Here is a 24,095-nt window from a genome sequence, read left to right as displayed (position 1 = left end):
GTGACAATAGGGTGGATGTATGTATGTATGTTTCTTTTTCACAGGAGCAGAACTGTGACAGCAACATCCTTGGTAAATCCTAGGAACTCTGGGCCATGCCGACTTAACCTTTTAAATGCCACTTTCTGTGTCTTTGTGAATTTATCAGCAGTGTGTTATTCATGACCTTGTATTGCTTGCAATGCAGAGGTCACTGTGAGAAAGTGTGCATACAGATGCGCAGAGGAAGATCAGGGTTGGAATTAGGACTCTGTAAATGGCACAGACACCAGGAGCCATGACCGTGACTGGGGAATGACTGACAACAAAATGCTGTTTCACTCTGCCATGCATACTTTGATATTCTGGAGAGGGCCTTTCCTCTGTATCATTGTTGTTTCCATTTGCATGTGAGAGCTTAGATTGTGAGCATGATTAAAGATGACCAAAGGGTGGTGAGAGAACAGTGAAGTGAGGATACACAGTGTGAAACTCCTTTAAGTGTACAATAATGTTGATGTGATATACAGAATGTCAGGAAAGAAATTCTGTTATTAATGTGATTCTTAAGGTTTGATTTAAGAATCAAAGGGTGGGATTGTATACGAATTTCGTTTATTTATGTGTTAATCACATTATTTTTATTGTATAATGCCTTGGTGCCACTGAAATTTAGCATGTCTCACACTCGTGCAGTTAGACAGGGAGTGGGGGTCTGGTAAGGAAGTTGGGGGAAGCAGACAACTCCACGGGAAGAGTCTTTTGTCCCCTGTGGACTGTGGGAGGTAGCAAGGGAGTGTGAACCTTAAGGTGTGAAACAGCTGTGTACTGCCTTTTGTTCCTGAAGAAGGAGAGAGCAGTGGCTGACCGTCTGCCCCGCGATGATGCAGGCTCTCCACCAAGCTTGGTTTTCTATTCTTTGTGTTGATTAAAGAATGTTAGCTACCACTCACCGCTTGTCTGCAGGCTTTATTTAAATGGAAAAACTTCCACAACACCCCTCAACATTCAAACACATTTTAAATGTCTTCCTGAAAGCCTGACGAGCTAATCTTGAAGACTGCTTAAAGAAGAAAATTTGGAGAAAGTTTATTTTGTGTTGAAGAGCAAAAGTGGTCATACCAAATATTGATTTTCATGCTCTTTAATTTATCTGTTTTTCCTTTAATGTTTTATTTTCATTTATAGCTACATGTTTCATTAAATGTCTGCATCTATTTCCCAAGCAAAACATCAGGAAGTGAGTGATGGCTCAAGACTTATCCATATCACAGGATAAAGAATTTAGCTGACAAACCTGCTTTTTGACATTTAACTATTGAAGCTGTTTAATCCAATCTAATGCCATGAATTACCTTGGGTTTGTGTGCACTTTTGTTTTCGAAAAACATAGCGAACTAAAAGTGAAACAAGTAATGCAGCTTGGTGAGCATGCTTGTGACTTAGTAAAGTAGTGCATACAGGTAGTGGGTAAAACCTGAACATAATCATCACATCAGTGTATCCTACCTGGTACACATAGGTTTAATAATTTATTAGACTGGGCTTGAAAATGTAGTGCTATTAGAAGAAAGTTACAAAAGGTTAAGCATTTAAGCTTTTTTCCTCAGCTCATTCACTCTGATTTTGATATCTTGTCATTATATATTTGAAAAAGAAAAAAAAAGATTCTATAAGCAGCTTTAATCGTCTCTAACAATCCAGATATTTTTCCTTTAAAACATCTCACCATCTGTTCATGGAACAGAAATGAAAAACCCAGTGTGTACTTTTAATCCATTCTAATTTAATTTAATAGACTACATATATTGTTTCTATAAATCAACAATATTATTATTGTCACGATCAGCCAGTGGTTTCATGGTCTTAGAACAACCCCCAATCTCTTGTTAAATGTCCAGTGTGAGATGAGCCCCGCCCATTCCAGCATCACAGATCCCCAGCGTCAGATAAGCCTATATAAAAGATGAGCTCCTCTTCAGCAGCACTAGACGAAAAGATCTGCCTGCAATATAAGTCTGTTTTACAAAACCTTCCAGGGGATTTAGCAGAAGCTTTTATTCTTGAAGGTTAGTGGATAAAGATTTTTTTTTAGTACTCTTAAAACTATCTTATGTGAAAAACAGGGAATAAATAGGTTCCCTTTATTTCTTTTACTGCTTGTTTGTCTTTTTAGTTTATATTAAAAAAAAACCCCAATTCTTGCTTTTTTTGGTCTCTATTTTTTAATTGACAAAGAGAAAAGAAGAATAGATATCTTTGAAGGAAACTCTTCCAGTGAACAAAATGAAAAGCCTCAACTCTGTGCCGTGTTCTTGAATGGATGCAATTAATAGACTGCTGGAGCACAGCTTCCAAGCCTCCTGACAGAGCCCCGTTCAGACCATACCATCGACACCACAGCTCACTCTGATGGGTTGTTTTATCTTCAACAGTGGAAATGTGACTTTGCCTGGGAGGAACCCTTATACTGTGCAGACCTCTGTGCCTCTAACAATCCTGGTGGGTATCCTTATCCTGCTAACACTGTTTGGTAATGTCATGGTAGTAATTGCTGTGATGACAAGCCGTGTCCTGAGAGCACCTCAGAACTTATTTTTAGTCTCTCTAGCATGTGCAGACATCCTGGTTGCCACTTTAGTGATGCCATTCTCTTTAGCGAATGAACTAATGGGTTATTGGTTCTTTGGGAAGGTATGGTGTGAAATCTACCTGGCTTTGGATGTTCTTTTCTGCACATCATCCATTGTTCATCTGTGTGCAATAAGCCTGGACAGATACTGGTCTGTCACACAAGCCATTGAGTATAACCTGAGAAGGACACCACTCAGGATTAAAGGCAAAGTCTGCTTAGTTTGGATACTGGCAGCTCTCATTTCATTTCCTCCGCTTATCACAGCGAAAAAGGACAAAACAGACAGTCTTGAATGTGACATTAATGGTGAGAAATGGTACATCATATTCTCCAGTTGTGCCTCCTTCTTTGTACCCTGTGTCATTATGATTACGGTGTATGTTAGAATCTACCAGATTGCCAAGAAAAGAACAAGAGCCCCACCTGGAGAAAGGCAAAGACACAATGGGAACTCAGAAGACCCAAAGTTCGGTTTGGACACGCTGGAGAGAAAAGACAGAGAACAGAGGGAGGTGAGAGGAGAAGACGGTAAAGAGGCTAATGAGCTTGATGTGGAGGAAGAACCCTCCTCTTCCGATGGGAATGAAACAATCCTATGTTCACTTACAAAGAAGAAGGCTATGAAAACAGCAAAAGTGACTCAGGTGAATCCCGGAGAAAGCGCTTCAAAACCACAGCCGGAGTCCCGCGAGAGAGGGAGAAGGTGGAAAGGAAGGCAGTACAGAGAGAGGCGCTTTACATTTGTTCTGGCTGTAGTCATGGGAGTGTTTGTTCTCTGCTGGTTCCCCTTTTTTTTCACGTACACGCTCACCGCTGTGTGTGACAAGTGCTGTGTGCCAGAGACCCTGTTCAAAATGTTCTTCTGGTTAGGTTACTGCAATAGCTCACTAAACCCCGTCATATACACTGTATTCAATAATGACTTCAGGAAATCTTTTAAAAAGATCCTTTGTAAAAGGGACAGAAGAGTGTAATAAATACTTTTATGCATTCATTTCGAACACTAAAGGGCGTTTGGTCATACATTTATCTGTAATTGTAACCTTTGAAAATATTAGACAATATTGAATATTTGAAAAAGAAAAGGGCATTTTTTCTGTTATATATTAATGTTTTATTGATACTAAGTGTTAGTTTTTGCGATATTAAATCATACTTAAATCCATGATGTGCATTTGCTACACAGCTCGTATTATATTTGGACAACCTGTGAGTTAAAGCTTTGATATTGTGAAGTTGTATCAATGTTGATGATGCACATTTTCTACGTGTGTATGCTGGTATACAGTATTTAAACTGATATCCTGTGTTTGTTTTTAGCTTCAAAGATAATAGCTTGTAGAAGACAGCAGAAGCATATTGCAACAGAGTCTGCTCAACATATGCAAAATTGTCCATGTTGGTAATACAAAGGCAGACATTTGGCTTAGACGTTACCACAATAAACATGCCACGGCTTCATCAACGTGACTGTTCATGGAGTAGCTGAAGAAAATGATTACTAGTGAAAATTATACATTACTGTAAATCCACAAGAATGTCAAAGGAGTCTAAATAAGCATATAAGTATTATGTTTGAACCTTAGTGATGCGCTCACAGCAGGCTGAAGGAATGCCACATCGATGCACATAAGCTTCTCTGTCTATGCCAATTGAATTAAAAACATAAACACATTTAAGAAATGTAGATAACTGTAAATGCTACAATATTGCCAATAAAAAAATGCATACTTTGTATAGTGCAATCAATAGCAGGAAGTCATAATAACAAGTTGCACCCAAAGGACGCTATCCCCACAGCACCAACTATTCTCAAACAACAAATGCATGAACAAGACAATTATATGAAGAGAAAATGATGCCTTGGAGGTACCGGTGGCAAAACAATATCTAATTCAGTTCATTGTGAATTATAGTCCTTCATATCAGGATATCATTAAATCCTTCCCCTGAGTCAAACAGAAGTCATGGAGCAATAGAAATATGATTGGCTCCTGCAAACACTGTGAAGTTAATATCCACACATGCTTATCAATGCGTTGTTATCCTACTTGGTGTGTTATCACCATTCATTGTCTTGTCGCTATTTAACCACACTTTTCAGAACAGTAAAACCTTTATTTATAGTTCTAATTCCAAGCCACTATCAGCCTGTGAACCTGACATAAAGTAAATAAGCCATCCATAATTGTTTTAACTTAGCAAACATTTCCACCCCCAGCCACCTCTCATACAACAGAGTGATTCCCATGGCTTGTTCTTTGGGACTCTGGTGTTTTGAGATTCCTGTGGTACACATGTGTGGGTTCAGCCATGTCTCAGAGTCTTAAAATACAGCATCCATTAGGAATGGCAAACTATCGACCTGACTGTCGAATGTTCCCACGAACAATTTGTCAAAAGGAATAAAATAAAAATACACTGTAATGGAAGCTTTGTGGTAATGAGGGTTTATTCGATATAAATCATAATTTCTAAAGGGTCTGCTATAACAGCCCTAATAAGAATAGATTATCTTTTGAAACATTTTGACAGGTATCTGCTTGTATTAGTAATACAAATAAACATAAAAAACTATTTAGTACTATAAAGTATTCAAAACAAATATTTCTACTGCTGCACATCAGTATGGTTTGAACGATGAAACTGCAGTGATTGCCGTCTGAATTCATCCTTTAATTAAAATAACAATTCTCCTGGAGTCTGCTGCTATGCTTGAGCAGCAGGATGCATAAATTACATTTTTAACACACTCACCAAGCAACAGAGAAATTAAATGCCAAGAGGCCCATAACATTACTAGGCCAAAAGATTAATGCAAAAGTAGAAGTCGTGAAGTATAACAAGAGTTATATGTAAATCACAAAAATACAGACAAATGTTGACTGCGTCAAATATAGCTGGATGTTTTTTCAACGTGCTGTGGGACTGACGGTTGGTTAGATAAATAAGCACTTACATTAGCTAATCTCAGTGTATGCACACAGAAGACCACTTGCACGGTCTGCAGAGAGAATGATTTATTTCCCTCTCTACAGGCCACAGAGCACCGCGATTTATGCATCTGACATCCTTTATAAGCTGCTTCTGGCGAAAGTTCTTACAACTTTCACGCAGCTCTCTGCTCAGCTTCCATCATTTTATTCTAATTTCTCCCCACTTACAACTCAATAAGTGCTCTTTAAAGCTGCTGGCCATGTATCTCAAAGGGGTCTAACTTAGAGACAATTAAAGAGCACTGAGAAAAGTGTGCATCTTGGATAAACAAGGACTGCCAAGGCAGGATTGCACAGAGTCAGAGAAACATCAAGGTCACACTAACAAGTTTAAGTCATAGCTGGTGATGAATAGAGTGTTTTTAATTGAATGTTGGGTCATTCATTATGGTTTGAGCACAATGCATCATGCACACTGGGGCATATAATACTTCCTCCCCCCTGAATTGATAAGGATGCAAGACAATCAAATTAGATTCTCTGGGATGTAAGCAGCAGGAGCCTCCTGTTTAATTTGCCTCATGATCTCACTGTGCTCACATTGCATCCAAAATAAATATTTCAGTCCCTAGTTTTCTGAATGTGTTTAATATTTTTAAGCATAATATTTCTAGCTGTCTAATTATGCAGAAGATGGCTGCATTTTTCTTTGCGAGAAATTATAAAATGATAACCCAACATAGTAGGAGGAAAATCAAAAATATGGACGTTTCTGCAATAGCTTTGCAGCCCAGTGTTTTCTGTTTTCCAAGACTGGTGTAATTAGAGACTATTTTTGATCTCCAGAAGAAAACCCCAGGGAAAAGAGGACCTCAACGAGGAATAAAGACAGCCAAAGTGCATGGATAATGTGAAGTTGAATAAATATTTCAAATATGGCAACAAATCAAAGTTCATTCTTTAGGTCGGCCAGCACAGTCTTTACTAATTCATGCTTTACTTTAATCATATTTACCTCCTGTTTGTATTGAGCTGCAGCAGAAAACCCCTGCTTAATTATTCATCAAAACCATCAGCAAATTCAGTTAATGCGAGTTTATTTCACAGTACCTGATGGTTAGATTGTAGTTACACAAAAGATACCTTATGCAAGTGCTACTTGAATGAGAAATATGAAAGCAGTCCTGCTTTTAACATTTATCTATTCAATTCAATTCAGTTTTATTTATACTGCGCCAAAAAACAACAACAGTTATCTCAAGGTCATTTATATTTTACAACAACGCAAATAAAACAGAGAAAACCCCAACAATCATGTGACCCCCTATGAGCAAATGATTTGGCGACAGTGGGAAGTGCTCTTTAACAGGACGAAACCTTCAATAGAACCAGGCTCAAGAAGTGGCCCCTATGTTAGCATTTATCTCTGCATAAATGCTAAAAGCAGAGTATAGGTGAACACTTACTGCCAACACAATATGATGAGTAGAACTGTAGTTATACAGCAGTTTGTAAATGAGTCACATTTTTTGGGTCAACTCTTTGTCTTTCTTGGATAATAAAGAGCAACTTATTTTATTTTATGAACAACATGTGCTTGAAAGTACACTCTGAAGGAACTCTTTGGGTATGAGTGCGTGTGTGTGAGAGAGGATAAGAAGGGCAAATTGATGGAAAAGGTGAAAGAGTGAGCTTTTTAGGTCCTATTGTTCTGACAAATTTGTGACCTCATAAATGAGAAATAATTTAATAAAAGTCTGAGTCTGAAAACAAGTTTGATTCTTTTTGTCAAGTCAAGCTGCTCTGCCTGCTGGGAAAGTGCCATCACCGTCTGCAGCACACCTTCATTGATACCGAGTGTAGCTCTTGCAAATTTCCTACTCCGGACATCATAATTCTTCCTGAGGCATCTTGTCCTGTCTGTAGTATTGATTGTATTCAATCCTTGTCTTCCGCCAGCACCATCATATGCTCCCGGATGATGTCATCAAACACACCCACAAACATATAAGTGAACTATGCAAACACCAACTCCCGATCAAGCTTGCAATAATTTCTGTCCTCATCACTCAGACACCCAACAATTAATCTCTGAATATGCTTCCAGTTACCATACACCAATACACTGGCATAACAAGGTGGATAGATGTGTGGCTTTATAGGCAAAGTCTCAGTCTCTACCTCATCTCTTTTTAAAAGGCTCTAAGACGACGAAGCAAACTGGCCACTTTATTACTTACATCTTACCAGTACTTGACTGGAGCCCCTTTTTGCCTTAAATCATTGTGGCACAGATTCAGCAAGGTGTTGTAAAGATTCCTCAGAATATTTGAGTTAATTTTGAAATTAGAGCATTGGGCAGTTGCTACAAATTTGCTAACTGGACATCCATGCTACAAATTTCCCACATAATTTCCGCCACATCCTAAAGCCACTCTTTTGGAGATCTGGTGACAGTGGAGGCCATTTGAGCAGTGTAAACAAATTGTCATGTTCAGGAAACCAGTCTAAGATGATATGAGCATTGTGACATGATGCATTATCCTGTTGGAAGCAGTCATTAGAAAATGAATGCACTGTGGTCATAAAGTGATGGACATTGTCACAAACAATACGCAGATATTCTTTGGTGTCACTGACAAGGCATTTTCACTCAGAAAACTAAAGCTCACTGGGAATTTTCTCTTTCAGACAATTCTCTGTGACCCTTAGAGATGGTTGTGTTGGAAAATCCCAGGAGATCAACCTGTTTCTGAAACACTCAGCTCAGCCGTCTTGCAACTTTCTCTGTTCAGTGTCACTTAAATCACCCTTCTTCCCCATCCTGATGCTTGGTTTAAGTTTAAGAGTTGCTTGATTTGCTACCTAGATAAAGAGCCATTGAGCGGGTGCACCTAATTGTTTAGTCTAAGTAAGTAATTTAGTGTAAATTACAGTATCTAATTGTGAAATAAAAACATGACAACATGCAGACAGAATGATGGCAATATCAGACAATAAAAATAATTGCCAAGGATCTCACGTAATATTTGAAGATTAGGTCCAAGTTAAATCCAGTTAAATATTAATGTCATTTACTAAAAATATTTTAAAGATAAAGCAAGAATAAAGCAAAATTTAATTCCAATTAGCTGAAATGTTTTTCCAGATGCTTTTTTCAAAATGTAACATTTATATGAAAAATAATGAATCTCTTCAACAGGATGTTGGAGTGGTCCATGCCTCGTCCAGTTATGAAGAGCTGCTTTAATCTGTCTAAAAAGAACATCATTGCTTTACTTTGACTGCTGCATAACAACACATTTGTAGTAAGTTATTACCACTGCAGTAATTTGTTAATACCATGTGACGTGGAATCAAATGAGCTAGTCTACTGGTCCCAGAGTAACTCCTGAGGATATTGAGATGAGTTTCATTCTCATTTCTCAAGCTTGGAAAAATCTAGACTGTACACTAAATATCTCTTAGATTCCAGAAAAGGTAAGGCATTGTGTTGAAGTATGTTTGGGAATTTTTAATATATATATACAAAATAACAAACAAAAAACAGTTAGAGTGGTGTTAGACGCAGCTGAACTCTTATGCTAACTAAGTAGCTAGCTAAATGCTGTGCGTAATGTAGGTATTTGGCTACAGCCTAAGATTTATAATGGGATATTTGTAAGTGCAAATCTGATACGAATGGATAAAGAAAATTATAGTTTCAGTCTGTAAAAAGCATGCATGGCTAACTCAATGAAAAGGCTTGTCTGTTTTGTTGTTGTTGTTGTTTTTTTTTCAATTAAAGGATAACATAATATGCTATCTATATTAGATGCAATAGTTTTATTAATGTTTATAAATGTTTGCAATGCAAAGTATTGATTACAGAAAACTGTTTGGATAGTTTACATGGCAAAATTAGAAAAAAATGAACACACATTTATTTATTTATATGAAGTACAGTGTCTCACATTTTCAGGTCTCTTTAGTCTCTGAAAACGTTGCTTTGGCTTGTACAGCTAGAGTCTAATACAGTGTCTGTGGCCTGCAGTGTTGATAGCTGCTCTCCTTGATGGCAACAGTGGATCTCACAGGTACGTCTACAATAAACAGTTGTGTAGAGACTGTCTATTGGCTTGCAACCTGAGTGGAACGATGTGTTCCCTGTTTTTGTGCCACCAGGTATTATTGTTCATGCACTAGTGATAGGTTTTCTTATACCACAATTTATTAATACATTTGCAGTCTAGTTAATGCAAACAGGAATTTGGCTTTCTTCTACCCGGAAAGCAGTCCGTCTGATAGAAATGGCAGATTATCTACACAGATTAGTGATAGGTTTCCAGATACAAATTTCTGGTTTAATCGAATACCCAAAATTGGGACTTCCTTCCTCGGCTCTTTTGTGAATATTCCTTATATCTGTCTGTACACATTAGCTGATAAATCCAATTTATGCACTTTAATTTGGAAATATGTTTGAACTGAGTTTGAGGTTTGAGATATTTTTCTGTACTTTTAGCTGACATCTACATCTAGTAGAGCTAAATGTTAAAAAGATAAAAGGTGGAACATCACGAGCACCACAAACTGAAGCACCACTCACTGCATGCTTTTGCAAACTTCATTTCTCATAAGATATCAACTGTTTGGTAACATTTTTTAACAAAGTATTTTATCCGTGTTTTAAAATGATGTGGTAAACTGTGTAAACCTTTGCCTGCGAGGAAGCAGTACACTACCCATAATAATAAGCCCCCACAGTAATGCAATTTAGGAAGAATAATGAGCCAAACTAATTTCCATGTCCATAAACATAATTGTATTTGCAAGTCCCAAATTTGAGATTACAGATTTGGACTAGCCGGTTGAAGAAATTGTGAACAATACAGTATAATATATGTCTAGCTGTTCCCAAACAGCATGTTGTTATTCAGTTCTTGGTTGAAAGAAAAACTGTACAAACGAGTAAGCATTAATTTAATTAGGTTGCTAGACTATGGAACTGACACATAGTCATGCAAGAGTAAAGATCATTGATTATGAGTTTTACACTATGAAGTTGTGTAACTTTCAAGTTAGAATCTGACAACCTCCTACGAGCAGGTTAGCGACAGTGGGAAGGAAAAACTCCCATTTGGCAGGAACCGGCTGAGGGAGGGGCAGTCATCTGCCACGAGCAGTAGAGGGTGAGGGAAGGGAGACAAAACAAAAGGCATCCTATAGAAGAAAGCCGTAGACTAATTATAAAATGCAGATTGGTGTAGAAACACCTTCTGCAAAGCATGTGACTTTTTGGTGACTTGTAATTTTCCCTTTTGAGTATGGCATTATACCAGATGACCTTCTTCTGACTATAATAAAAAAGCCTTCACTTCATATACAAAGGGTAAAAGCCAGACTTTAGAAAAGTGCATATCCTGCAGAACAAGTCAAAATGTGGGACATTGTCTGAAGCTGTGGGATGGGGGGGGGGATCTGGTCATCCTAGTTATGACTGCCCTCTGCAGACAGATGTGTATAACTGCTGCAGTGAAGGTTAAACCAAAAATGTGAGACACAGTCAGCTGACATAAGCACATTTTCTCTGTAGCGCTGCTTGCATAACATTTTCACAAATAACTCGGATACGTGTTTATCGTGGTGGGTCATAAATCGTGTCCTTGTATGCGGGCGTGAACGCGCATGAGCAACACGCAGGGAGAGCGTGGCGCGCGTGCTCTCCTTTCCAAGCCAATCACATTTTAGATAAACACAATGTTGCGTCATTGTTATTGTGGTAGTTGGAGCTCCAGCTGCTTGCAGGCATTTCGCCACCATTTCGCTGATATATAGGCCTTTAAATCTGCGGAGACTGCATTATACCGCTGCAATGTCACTACCGGTGGACGCTTCCTCTGACGAAAGTCTGCAAGGTGAAGTATTTATGTCAAATATATATTTGCCAGTGTTGTTGTTAGCGGTAGACGATAGTTAAACACCACGAGTAAATAACGTCACCTAGCCTGACCACGTCAAAGCCAGTCGATAGGGGTGTTTGGCTAAATAGCGAGATTGAATCTCAACTCCACATTGATTTATATACCTATAAGACGTGTAGACACAGCTATACAGGGTAGGCCATGGTTCTAGTTAGTTATTAAGGCTAATCTGCAGTGTTGCCACGATGAAAATGCCTTCAAGCTAAAAACAGTCCTCATTTGTTTATTGTTCCTCTATGCGCAGAGACTGCATTCCTATCCTAGCCGAGATTGGCCTGTGATGTAGTACTGGATAACCAGGATTCATGTTTAAAGACTTTGCATTTGATTTAAGGTTCCTGGGTTGAGCTGCATTTCAGTGGGAATGGCTCCCAAAGTGCCAGTCAACAAGGAAGCCAGGAGCAAATTCCCTCATCCAGCCTGGCAGCTGACATGGAGAAAATGTTGCTAGAAGCACAGCACGAATCAGGCAGGAGCAGCTCCAGAGGAAGCTCTCAGTGCAACAGGTTGGTGGGGGTGGGCAGAAGGGGGAAGAGCAGTTCATGTTTTTCCTCTGTTTGTTGAGTAATATGAAGAAGTCGTGAGCTGAGTTTCCCTTATGTGTTTTCTTCTCCTTCTCCTTCTTGTTCTTCTTCACAACAGCCCACGCAGAGCACAGACCCCGCTTCTTCTGTGGAAAGGCTCAGAGGGGAATAGCTCACAGGTACATTAAGCCTTTCTCACAGCAGAAATTTGGACATGTTATAGCAGGCAAGGGAAAGTATTCTTAATTATTAAGGTCGTTCCACTTGAAGAGGTCCTTACTTAACAGCTGAGTCGGGCTTTTCCTGCTTAGACAAGTTGAAAACAATCTGTTTTCTTTATATATAGTTTTATGTTTATGCATTATTCATAACCTTGTTAAAGCTAAATGTATTGTGACATAATTTTATTATTATTATTATTTTAAATTATTTTTTCCCCCCTTTTAGTCAGATGAAGATTTCCAAGAGAGAATACGGGAAGTTGAGAACCTGATGAAGAAAAATGCTGACTGGATCTGGGACTGGTCTAGCCGACCTGAGAACAGTCCACCAAAGTAAGTAGTCATTTCACAATTAGAGATAATCTTTTACCCCAACTATAATTATTACATGCCATGATTTGTAATTGTGATTCATAGAATTTGGAATGATGTCTGTGTGAGCAAAGGTGCTGGTGTGACATTAAACTGGCACTCACTTGATTTTAATGTATTCAGAACAATGAAAAATTAATGTGTCGCTCTGTAGGGAGTTCCTGCTGAAGCACCCTAAGCGCTCAACCTCTCTCAGCATCAGGAAAACCAGCGTCATGAAGAAGGGAGGCTTTCTCTCTTCTGACTTTCTGAAGCTTTTCCTTCCATCATTTATCATTTCCCACATACTCGCTGTTGGCTTAGGGTAAGCAGCATCATTTAATCTTTAACTCAAGCAGTATGCAAAAACTAAAAACACTGTACGGGAACCTCTTGAGTTGCTGCAGAAACTGTTGACCCACTAGACCTGATGTTTTCTATTTTCACATAAATATTGGGATGATTTTACATGCACTTAAAAATGGTATTTGTAAATTAAATAATGACCAATCAATAATCTCTTAACATTTGCAGGATTTGCAGGGTAGAAAAACGACAGTGTCCTCACAACAAAACACTGAAATATATGTAAAAATAAAACAAACATAATGATGTTTAGAACAATGCCTGACTGGATAAACAGCAGTCCTGTTCAGTGTCTGACATTTAATAGGTTTAGGTAAGATACTCCCTGAAGTATATCAACTTCAGAATGACAGAGAATATAATTGTCTTTATTTAGGAGCCTGTGGTTATTATTCTATAGAGCATTATTTCAACACATCTTATTTTGGACTTTTATATTTAAAAAACGACCACATAAACTCACTGGCCACCTCATTAGTTACACCTTAAACAAATTGGTGGAAATGTTCTTCAGAGATTTTGGTCCATATCAGTGATGCTTCGCTGGTATGAAGGGGCCCAAAGTGTGCCAAGAAAATATCCACCATGCCATCACACTGCCACCACCACCAGCCTGAAAACTACAGGGTGGATCTTTCATGTTGTTTATAGCAAATTCTGTTTTATAACAAATGTTTTTCCAATTTCATTTTAATGTCCAGTTTTGATGAGCAAATGCAAATTAGCTGGAGAGGCAGCGCTTCTGCATACCTTGCTTGTAATGAGTTGCTATTTGAGTTACTGTTGCCTCGCCATCAGCTTGAGGCAGTTTGGCCATACTCCTCTGGCATCAATAAGGCATATTCAACCAGAGAACTGCTGTTCAAGTTTCTCTTTTTCAGGCCGTTTTCTGTAAACCCTAGAGATGGCTGTGTTGGAAAATCCTACTTGATCAGCAGAATATGAAACATTTAGATCAGCCTATCTGGCACCAATAGCCATGCCACGTTCAAATTCCTTTGAGTCACCTTCTCCATTCTGTTGCTCGATTTGAAATTCAGCAGGTCATCTGGACCATGTCTGCATGCCTTAAGCTAATCTGATGAACTCAGACTGCAATTCTAAAGTAAAAAAATAAATAAATGTTTGGAAAGTTTGGCTATATTCTATTCAACACAGTGAAAATGGCTTGAAATTAAAAAACGCTGTGGATGAAAAATGGCTCCAGGTAGCCCAGAGGGTTAATGCTTTGAGTTGCTGCCATTGGCTGAAAAGTTGTACCTAATTTGGTGGTCATTGAGTTTGCATTTTACCCGGTTAAAAAACTATTTCAGTAGATACATCTAGTTGTGTTTATGTTTTAAAGCAGCATCTTAATTTCTCTGTTTTCTTCTTTCCTGGTAGGATATATATTGGAAGGCGCCTAACACATCCTAAATAGGATCGTGGCGCTTGGCACTACCACATCAACGTCATGCAACCATCTTGGCATGAAAACGGGACCTTCTAATGATCAAAGGAAATATAGTAGCCATGTGACGTGGTCCTGTTGAATTCAGTGTTCCACATTTCCCACAGCAGTGTGGAGAGTTGAGGGATCAGTTATTGCTGTTTTTTGGGTGTAAAGCTCTGAACACAGCAGTGGCGTTTTCTTTTGATTGAACTCAAATCACTTTTTAAAAAAAAAAAATAAATAAATAATGCAAGCAGTTTTTTAGAGGAGGCAGATGGCTCAAAGAAATTTAACTTGACTGTTTTATTTGTTTTGGGGAATCTTTAGATTAGTTGATGGCACTCGTTACTGATTGCTTAGTTGTGCAATGATAAATTGTGATTTTCAAAAAAGAACAAACAGCATAGAAATGGCACATGTTCATCATCAAAAAACATTAAAAGTGTGAAACGTATGCATGACCTTAACTGTGTTACAGTTGATTTAATTCACAATGATGCAGAGCAGGCGAACAGCAGATGAACACAATTAAAATTTTATTGAACTTTGGTCAAAATAATAAACAAGTGAATACATTGCCACCATGTTAGGAATCAATGGACAAAGACAATGCATTATGTGTTTGTTTTAATTCATCAGTATATTTTGTGTAGTCAACCTTCATTTCTGCGTTCACAACTACAGAGATAAGATCCACATTTGCAATATGCAGTTCAAATTTGGGTGACATCCCTAATAAATGAGTAAGGGCACATGTATGAGGCCTGTCTTAATGTCCTACTTATCTCATGATCCGGAGGCACTATCACAAACTGTATGGTGTGCAATTTCCTCCTCGGTGTTTTCATAGACAGCCACGTGTAGCAGCAGTATATGAGGACATAACTATAAAATAGGATTTACAAATAATGCACATGAGGTTTGTAAAACATTGGGGGACATAACTTGTAGCTGTCACTGATAGAAGTAGGTATTAAGGCTGCAGATTCCCTTTGTCCTGGACCCCATCTTGTGCAGTGTAGTTTCCAGCCTGCATCCTAAACATGAGCAAAAACTAGAACTTGAATCTCTTGACACAAACACGTTATAGGTTGTCTCCAACAGTGGTTCTCAAACTGGTAGCCCCGAATGGTATTTCCTTAACAAGGTTTTCTTGAGATCTGCTCAATAGACAGTGGTGTGACTGGAGATTTTTCCACCTCTCTACAACATAAAAACATGCAAAGCAATAAACATGTTTTAATACATACTTCTAAATTTAAAAACACGTCTGTAGATTTAGTTTCTTTTATTATGTGGATGACAAGGTGTACTTGAGTAGATACAGTCAGTGAAATTATGTCACCGTATTGACTGGGGTAAAATAAGAGAAGGGGGTGGGGTTTGGGGGGAGAAACATGTCCGCTTTTCCAAATTCATGGCCTTTTCCACCAGTTGTGTGGCCTGAATACATGACCAATGGGGGAATGTTACAGTTAGGCTTATTGGCCATTCATCCGTGCTTCAGAGGGCCCAAAAACTTTGAATTGATGATACAACCTTGACAAGACGTCATTTTTAAGTACTTCCAAGAGTTCTGTCGTTAAATTGTGAAATGAAGGCTTAAAATGTCAACACAAACACCAACGTTCAAGAGTTTGACCTCTAGGGAGTGCCGTTCTGTCAATTAGACCCGAACTGGGCTTTCTGGGTCAGGGGGGCATGTCGATTGCCCTGGTGCCAAAGGCAAAAACAACCTAAGCTCAGACTCAAAATAAAACAGGCCTATGGATCAACCTCCTGTGGCAAAAAAAGTAGACACGTGCTTTCAAATTCTTCACCAGGAGGACAACAAGGCTGTTTCTTCTTATACAGATAGACAAGTAGTAGGCTTAACTACACAGGTACGGTAAAAGCCCTATCCTCTGGAGCCCCAAATCTTCTAGTTGATTTTGTCCTGGAAAATGTACAAGTTGTTGGTGGCTGCCACAGCTATCACGTTATCTTTGGGGTGCCAGGCAGTGTGGAGGATCTTCTTGTTGAAGTCCAGGCTGTCCACGCTGATCTCGTCCTTCTTCCTCTTGCCACCGGTGGACACTTTACGTGGTTTAAGTGTGGCCCGTGGTTTGCTGCTCTCTCGGGATGCCTCCAGTGTGATGTCCCGCCGGGTGTTCCGGTCAAACATTCGAAAGAAGTTGTTGTAGGAGCCTGTCATGATGGCACTGCCGAAGAGAGTAAAAAAATTAACTCAATGTTTGAATTTGTTGCAGTAACACCAAAAGTTTGACCACCGATTGATATAACTTATAAGCCGGGAACAACATTTATAAAAACAGTAGTGAGTGAAATGCTTGTTCTTTGCAGCAGGAAGGATACATACCTGTCACTGCCATTCCAGCAGCACTCAAACTTGTCAAAGATGCAGTCGTTTTCATACAAAGAGCAAAGCTTACTGCGAAGATATTCATGGACCTGAAATGAAACAATGTAAAGGGAACTGTTCAAATCTTTATCTTACATAAAACATAGCCTTCTGCATATTTAATCCATGTTGCGAGGCTAACCGGTACCTATCAGCCTCCATTAGGAGTTTGCCTGTCATTTCTTGATAGACCATATCCCTATTTGGTTATTACTGACTTTAGGAAGTCTGAGTAAAATTCTGACGTATATCTGAAAAAGCACTATTTCAAGCCTTAATCAAAGTTGACTTTAAAAAAAAATAAAAACCAAGTCCCAGAAAAGATCACAAGTGTTAATGTGATTTAAAATTGAATCCCCAGAAAAGCATGTTTAAGCACCTGATACGTCTCCACTGGCCTGTTCTCCATGTTGAGGTCCCAAACTTTGACGGAGAGGTAGTCACGTGTCATCATATAGCGTCCGCTGTGACTGAACTTCACGTCTGAGATGGAGGAGATGATCTCAGAAAAAAAGGATCGGCTGCTGGGATCCTCTGGTTCCTCAAAGACTTAGAAAATAAAGGGAAAGGGCAAAGGGGGAAATCCTCAAATTCTTGTATAAATCTTATTAGCTCTTAATTGAATTACAGATCACGACAAAGAAATTAGATTAACAGGTAACAGATGCATCTTTGAAAAAACAAAAAAAACTAGACAAATTGTCAGACTAAGGTTAATTTCAGAAATCGCTGCACTTTCGAATTCTCTATTTTCCAGACAGACCGATGGCTTCACTACAATACGGTAGAAGTACTTACACTTTGAGTGCCTATCACAGAGCGCTGCCGCTCGCATGTCACACAGGCGGATGGTTCCTTTGCTACTGCTGTACACAAATACATTGCATTGATGTGGATGGCACTCAGCAGCTGTGATTACTTCTGTCAGTTCCTCCATGTTGGCGGGCTTGATGTCTACAATATCTGTTAGCACACTGTTAAGGAGCTAGCAGTCTTATATTTTACATTGATGCAATGCTATTAAAACTTTAAGACACATCTAAAAATCAGCTTTCTGATATATATATATAAAAAAAAAGGATACTAAAACTTCTGTCTGTGATTTCCAAGTGCCATAGATTTATTCTTAGGTCATCTGCAGAGAGGTAAGTTTCATGATCACTATTTACAGAAATGGAATTAATGTGATAGGTGTGCGCATTTGCAAAGATCCTCCGTGGGCTTGCTTCTACCATGAGATCCATTGGCATCAGTACTGGTACCTGAAATGTACAACAATCAATTTTAGAAAAGTTATCACATAGAGTCATGCTCAGAATGAGGCAGGTCTGAGGGACGGCTAAACACACCCGTAAAGAGGTGATTCTAAAGGGGTCTCTGAGTCGTCCGTCTTCGTCTTTCAGATTGTAACCTTCTGCTCGTTTATCTCTTTCACTAATTTTCCACAATTTGATAGTTTTATCTGGGGGGAAAAAGGAAAGGCTTTAGGAGAGGGAACATAGCGCTTCATTATCAACAAATAAGAAAAACAGAAAAAAGCTCTTACCGTTTGTTGAAAGTAGAAAGTGAGCAGCATTTTGTTGTGGTAGCCATCTTATTTTATTAATTTTTTCCTCGATTTCTAAACTTTTCAAATAATCAAATTCTGGCTCGTGACTCTGAAAAGTGCTATAGACGTTGTACTCCCCACGCAGGTGTGGACGATTCTTAGACTGAGGGGGAAAAGGCAACAAAAACAACACTGTAATCATGGTATTGTTTCTGGCATAAAAAAAAAAAAACCCAAAACAACAGCAAAAAACCAAAAACAAACAAGATTTCATCATTACCTGTTCATATTTTTGCATAAATATGTAAAAGAAAGCTCATTACAGAAAATAGCACAATCAACAACAAGCAAAATAAATAAACAAAAAATACATTTTCGGCCACTCAGTTATTTACAAGTGGGTAACTCCTTATATTTGATTCTGCATAGTAGACATTAGTTGGTCTTCCTGAGACAACCCCAAAAACCCATAGACCAAGTACATGTATAAACTACTACACTGTGGAGCCACATGTAGATTTTTCACAACAGTTCCATTATGGAGTACTGATGTAAAACACTATGATCATGGCATTGTGCTTTTTGAAATGCCCTAAACAATGTTTAATAGCACATTTTCATTGTAACTTTACCATATTTTCCATAAATGTACACTCATCCCCCCTCCGATGCTGACGGTGGATCAAGGAGACCAGCGCTTATGCTGCAGGCCTGGATGTACTGTCTACATTGGCTGTCTCTCACCCTTTACCCACCCCTGTTGCTTGTCATGTGTTTCTTTGGTGTATTAAGAGTTTTTTCATGTGCTATGTGCAGAGGTGGTTTTTTTTCTGTTCTCAAACTGATCTCCCTGTTGGAGCTCAGTCTGGGGGGAGTTATTTTTTTCTCCTTATCTTTCCTCGTGTTGTGCATTTTCCATTGTTATACCTCTCTGGCCTATCTTCCCCATGTGATGTTTGTGTAATGTATGTATGGTCAGAAGGGTAAGACGGCGCTGGCAAAGGTCGGCAGCCTTAACCCAATTTCCTTCGGGGTCAACCTTCAGGATCAATAAAATCAATTCAATTTTATTGAATTGAATAAATATATGATTAAACTGAGAAAAACTAAGATAACACCTTCCCATGATAGTCTAGTACCTTAATATTTAACCTTAAAACCAAAATAAATATAATATCCAGTTTGAATACCACTCACACTTTGTTCCTAGCCAGTGTTTCTGCCAACTGTTTACTTCCTAAAATATGCATGCAGCCTTCAGTTCTTACATGTAGTTTTATTCCACATTACATTGTTCTGTGCTGTACGATGATGAATGCATCTTATGGTAAATGTGAGCATAACAAGACAAATTCATAGAAATTGTATTGTTGAAATGGATACAATAAACTTGGTCTTTTAGATGTAGTGTATCCCAGAGAGCTCATTCTGCTCATTTGGATGTTGCGTTTTCAGTGGGAGGCATTCATCCAAATGACTTCCTCAGTCTTAGCTGAGTGCAGGTTTCCCCAACCTTACAAACACTACATTTGCATGATGATCTAAACTGGTGCCACTGACTAACAATCCGCTGTAAGGTCAGTTTTATGATCATTAATATGCAAATACTGCTCAGAGAATATTTAATATCTATATACAACAACAGCTTCACTTCTGGAATGGTGTTACTGCTGTGTGATCCTTACCTCTTGTTCATGCTGAAATATCACTACTCTGCCTCCCTTGTCTCCAGTTGCCAGTAGCTCTCCAGAATAGTTGAACTCAACTGTTGAGATTATGTCAGCTGAAAAGACACAAATCGGTGTGAATCAGACCTCACAGCTCAGCTTCCGCACTGTAGTTGGGATGGCAGCTAGAATGCTACTGTGATGGGCTGCAGGCTAAGTCTGGTCCCACTGTTCTTATAGAAAATGTAAAATACCGATAACCACATAATATCACGTAGACCCATTAAGGTATGAATGAAAACAAGCATGATGTCACTCGACAATTTATGGACGCAGCACATTGACGTCACGGGCACGGTCGCTCCCCCTTTAATAGTTTAGCCACCAGCTAGCTCATAGCGAGCTAGCGACACACAGCAATCTACAAGGAAAGGGCGTTTGTGCAACTGATCCACAAACAGGTCTACACTAATCACGAGAGCAGTCTTGCAAAAAAGCACGCGCGTCCATCCGCCGTCAGCTCTCGTGCACCTCAAGTGAATCCCACAGAGAACCATCATCAGACCACCTAGCTAGCTGCCCACCACTGTAGCCTAGCCGCCGAGCTAACGTTAGCCACATACCTTCCGCAACATCTTCATCTATCGCTCCTTTTACTTGAGAGAAACACCACTGAAAATCATTTCCTCCTGCAACTCCTGCAAAAAGAAACCAGGGTTAGTGTGATTCCGGCTCGCCCTTCATCGGGCGGTAATAATGACCTGACAGTGACACAGTTTGACAACTAGCAACTTAGCTTGCCAGCGCTAACGCTGGTTAGCCAAGTTGCAGATTCAGGCCATCACACACACCAAGTGAGGTGGATCCTTTTCCCTTCCTTTAAAAAGTAGCTTACCCGCCATTGCTTCATTTAGCAGCTCTTGTTGTACACAGCTTCCAATGCCTTATCAACCAGTGCGGCGCGCTCGGGGAGATAGATAGCATCCACAATCAGTGTGAAGACTCGGGTCCAGATCTGTCAAGACCACGGAAATTATCCGTGATTTTTTTTCTTCCAAAATGGCGCACAGTACATGGAGAAATGACGTCATGCACACATGCCACATCCTGACTCCATCCATCCTCCTGAGCATCATCAGAATCAGAATCAGAATCAGAATGGGTTTATTGCCAGATGTTGAGGTTTACAACATTAGGAAATTGCTGCGGTGCTTCAGTGCAGACAATAAGAATTAAAGTGCTATGTAGAAAGAAAGATATGTGCATGAGATATACATGAGATATATACATGAGAATAAGAATTATGAGTGCATATCATATCATATCAGTAAATGTGCATTTTCACTGGATTTTATATCCACCCAGCTTTGTTTCGATGAATTGCATGTTTTACATATATGGTTATTGAGGAGTTTAAATTCTATTTAGCTGCCCACTAATAAGCAGGACAAATACAATTTACACATCCCCGCCTGGTTATTTTCACTGTGACTGAAATAAACAGCTACACATGCAAAAACAACTAAGAAAATCTACATTTTTTTCAGGCATATATCCACAGAGCAAATATGTTTAATTAAAATGATTTGCATAGCAGCCCATGAATAAGAGTTAAACACATTTTGTTTGCATGTTAAACGTTTTTTGACATTTAAATTTTTTTTTTTAATTTTTCATATTTTACATGCAAAGTGTGATTTTGAGTAAAGCGTCACTTTGAATTATAGTGACAACATGTAGCACCTCAGCCTGTATTGGATGGTCAATCGGTGACATCTAGCGGCAAAACTGAGAAAATTCAGTTTACTTCGCATCCACTATATAGTTTTCAGTCTTTATTTTAGTCTGTATCCTTTTCTATTGTTATATTTCTTTTTTTTGTGATCAACATTTTATTGATTTAAAACGGGGTTGGGGGGGGGGGGGGGGGGGTACAGACATATACAGCACAACTGTAAACTGCAGTAGCAAAGCAAACATTAGCAAACAAGGCATAGGGACAGCAAAGAAAAGACACAAAAACACAAAGTTAAAACCAATTATTGCCTCTTCCAGGAGATAACTCTGGATGAGAAAATTTTCCAAGCGTCAACAGTCGTGGGTCGAGCTTTATTTAATTTTGCTGTGGTATGTTCAAAACCAATAACACGGATAAGACATCGTCTCCAGAATGATTCCATACAAATGTCAGGACAGAACCATTGCTTTGTAATAGTCTTCTTTGCGGATGTAAATCCAGCGAACAACATTTTGCATTGCATTTGTTTTAAGGAGATTTCAGAGGTATCATTAAGGAGACAAAGACCAGGATTGGGAACATAAAAAACTTCCAGTACCTCAGATAACACAGAGTTCACAAAGACCCAAAAATCGGATACCACAGGACAGTCCCAAAACATGTGCAAAAACGTGCCAGGTGATGAATCATTGCAGATGTGACAGTAATACGTAGCCTGTAGTTTCATCTGGAACCTCCTATAGGGCGTAATGTATGTTCTGTGTATGGTTTTGAAATGAATTAATTGATGCGCCAGGTTCTTAGAAGTCAAACTCAGATTAGACCACACTGTATCCCAGTCTATATTAACCTGTAGTTCTCCCAGTTCCCTGACCCAAATAGATTCAATGGGCAGGGACTTCATACCATGTTCAGCTAATTTGTTGTAGATTTTGGAAACAGAGGGTCTGCCAGATTTAGGCAGGATCCAGTCCAACATGGGATGAGAGGGAAGAGGAGAGTCCCAGGGGACACCGTATGCTTTTAAAGCTGATCTGAGCTGCAGATATACAAAGTAAGAAGATGCAGGAAGAGAAAAACGTGTCCTTAAGTCCTGAAATGAGCAAAGGCCTTGGGCGTTGAATAGATCATCAAAAAGGTTTATCCCGAGTGAGAACCAAGAGGGTTGAACAAATGGTCGGCTGCCACATAGTAATTTTAAATTATGCCAGAGTGGTGAGCTTTTACAAAATTTAACTGGAGCACCCAGCCGCCGTTCTATCTTCCTCCATACCTGTATAGAGTTGGCAATAATAGGTCCAAATTCGTTGTTGTTGTAGAGCGTATTGGCGGGAACATTAGCAAACAGAAGATCTTGTAGTCTATGCGGTGCTGCCTTGGCGGATTCGATCATTTTCCACGCAGTAGTAGTCTCTGGGTTGACCCACGTACTAAGCGCCCTGATTTGGAATGACCAGTAATAAAACTCAAAGTTTGGTACTGCCAGGCCACCAAACAATTTGGGCCGCTGCAATGTTGACAAACGTATCCTAGGCCTTTTGCCATTCCAAATAAATTTAGACACCGCAGAGTGTATGTCTTTAAAATAAGTTAGAGGAGGAGAGAGTGGCAACATAAAAAAAAGGAAATTAAGCCGTGGCAGTATGTTCATCTTTACTGTGTTGATTCTACCCTGAAGCGAAGTTTTTAAATTGTCCCATCTTTGAAAGTCGGATTTGATCTTATTTAGCATAGTAGTAAAATTCTCCTTGATTATCTTTGGAATACTATTATGAATTGAAATGCCCAGATAAGTAAAAGTGCTTTTGATCTGAACACAACCGGGTAAGGAAACTTTCGTAGCTTTATCGTTCAAAGGCATCAAAGCAGATTTCGACCAGTTTATTTTGTAGCCAGATAGAGAGCTGAAATGGTCAAAGTTTTTAATCAATGGATGGATGGACGTCTCATAGTTGTCCAAAAACAGAATAATATCATCCGCATATAGAGATATGATATGATTATGACCACCAATTCTTATGGGAGAAATCGTGGACTGTCTAATGGCTTGTGCTAAGGGCTCTAGAGAGAGGCAGAACAGGAGAGGAGAGAGAGGGCAACCCTGCCTCGTTCCACGCTGCAGCGTGAAAGGGGGAGAGACCAGGTCCCCTGTTAAGACACTAGCAAGAGGTGAGTGATATAGTGTTTGAATCATAGCAACAAATTTCTGCTTAAACCCAAAGTGTTTTAATACCATCCACATATAGTCCCACTCTAGCCTATCAAAGGCTTTTTCTGCATCAAGTGAAAATACTGCACATGGATTTTGATAGCTGTTAGCGGCATCTATGATG

General features: G+C 39.1%; 3 protein-coding genes across 3 annotated transcripts; 2 read left to right on the top strand and 1 right to left on the bottom strand.

Annotated features, from left to right (window-relative positions):
* The first annotated feature begins 2,391 nt into the window (after positions 1-2,391).
* On the top strand, positions 2,392-3,588 carry LOC146619856 (alpha-2A adrenergic receptor-like). The gene has a single exon (XM_085369167.1). It carries the CDS (start codon positions 2,392-2,394, stop codon positions 3,586-3,588), a length of 1,197 nt encoding a protein of 398 aa, XP_085225293.1.
* Positions 3,589-11,315: 7,727 nt separating this feature from the next.
* Positions 11,316-15,678, top strand: LOC146619855 (BCL2/adenovirus E1B 19 kDa protein-interacting protein 3-like). The gene is made up of 6 exons (XM_085369770.1): positions 11,316-11,447; positions 11,848-12,019; positions 12,156-12,216; positions 12,485-12,591; positions 12,785-12,934; positions 14,359-15,678. Exons 1-6 carry the CDS (start codon positions 11,405-11,407, stop codon positions 14,393-14,395), a joined length of 570 nt encoding a protein of 189 aa, XP_085225896.1. The 5' UTR covers positions 11,316-11,404; the 3' UTR covers positions 14,396-15,678.
* LOC146619854 (serine/threonine-protein phosphatase 2A 55 kDa regulatory subunit B delta isoform) lies at positions 14,937-21,073 on the bottom strand. The gene is made up of 10 exons (XM_085369768.1): positions 20,920-21,073; positions 20,648-20,722; positions 20,043-20,140; positions 18,355-18,520; positions 18,158-18,270; positions 17,893-18,070; positions 17,607-17,771; positions 17,188-17,357; positions 16,767-16,858; positions 14,937-16,608 (listed from the first exon to the last, which is right to left on the bottom strand). Exons 1-10 carry the CDS (start codon positions 20,924-20,926, stop codon positions 16,329-16,331), a joined length of 1,344 nt encoding a protein of 447 aa, XP_085225894.1. The 5' UTR covers positions 20,927-21,073; the 3' UTR covers positions 14,937-16,328.
* Positions 21,074-24,095: the final 3,022 nt, after the last annotated feature.

The sequence above is a fragment of the Diplotaxodon limnothrissa genome, linkage group LG13 (assembly GCF_057381915.1).
Source record: "Diplotaxodon limnothrissa isolate DT_005_m linkage group LG13, D_limnothrissa_male_GT1.1, whole genome shotgun sequence".
Classification (NCBI taxonomy): domain Eukaryota; kingdom Metazoa; phylum Chordata; class Actinopteri; order Cichliformes; family Cichlidae; genus Diplotaxodon; species Diplotaxodon limnothrissa.
Note: the sequence above shows the minus strand (reverse complement) of the source record. Positions and strands in the feature narration are given on the sequence as shown.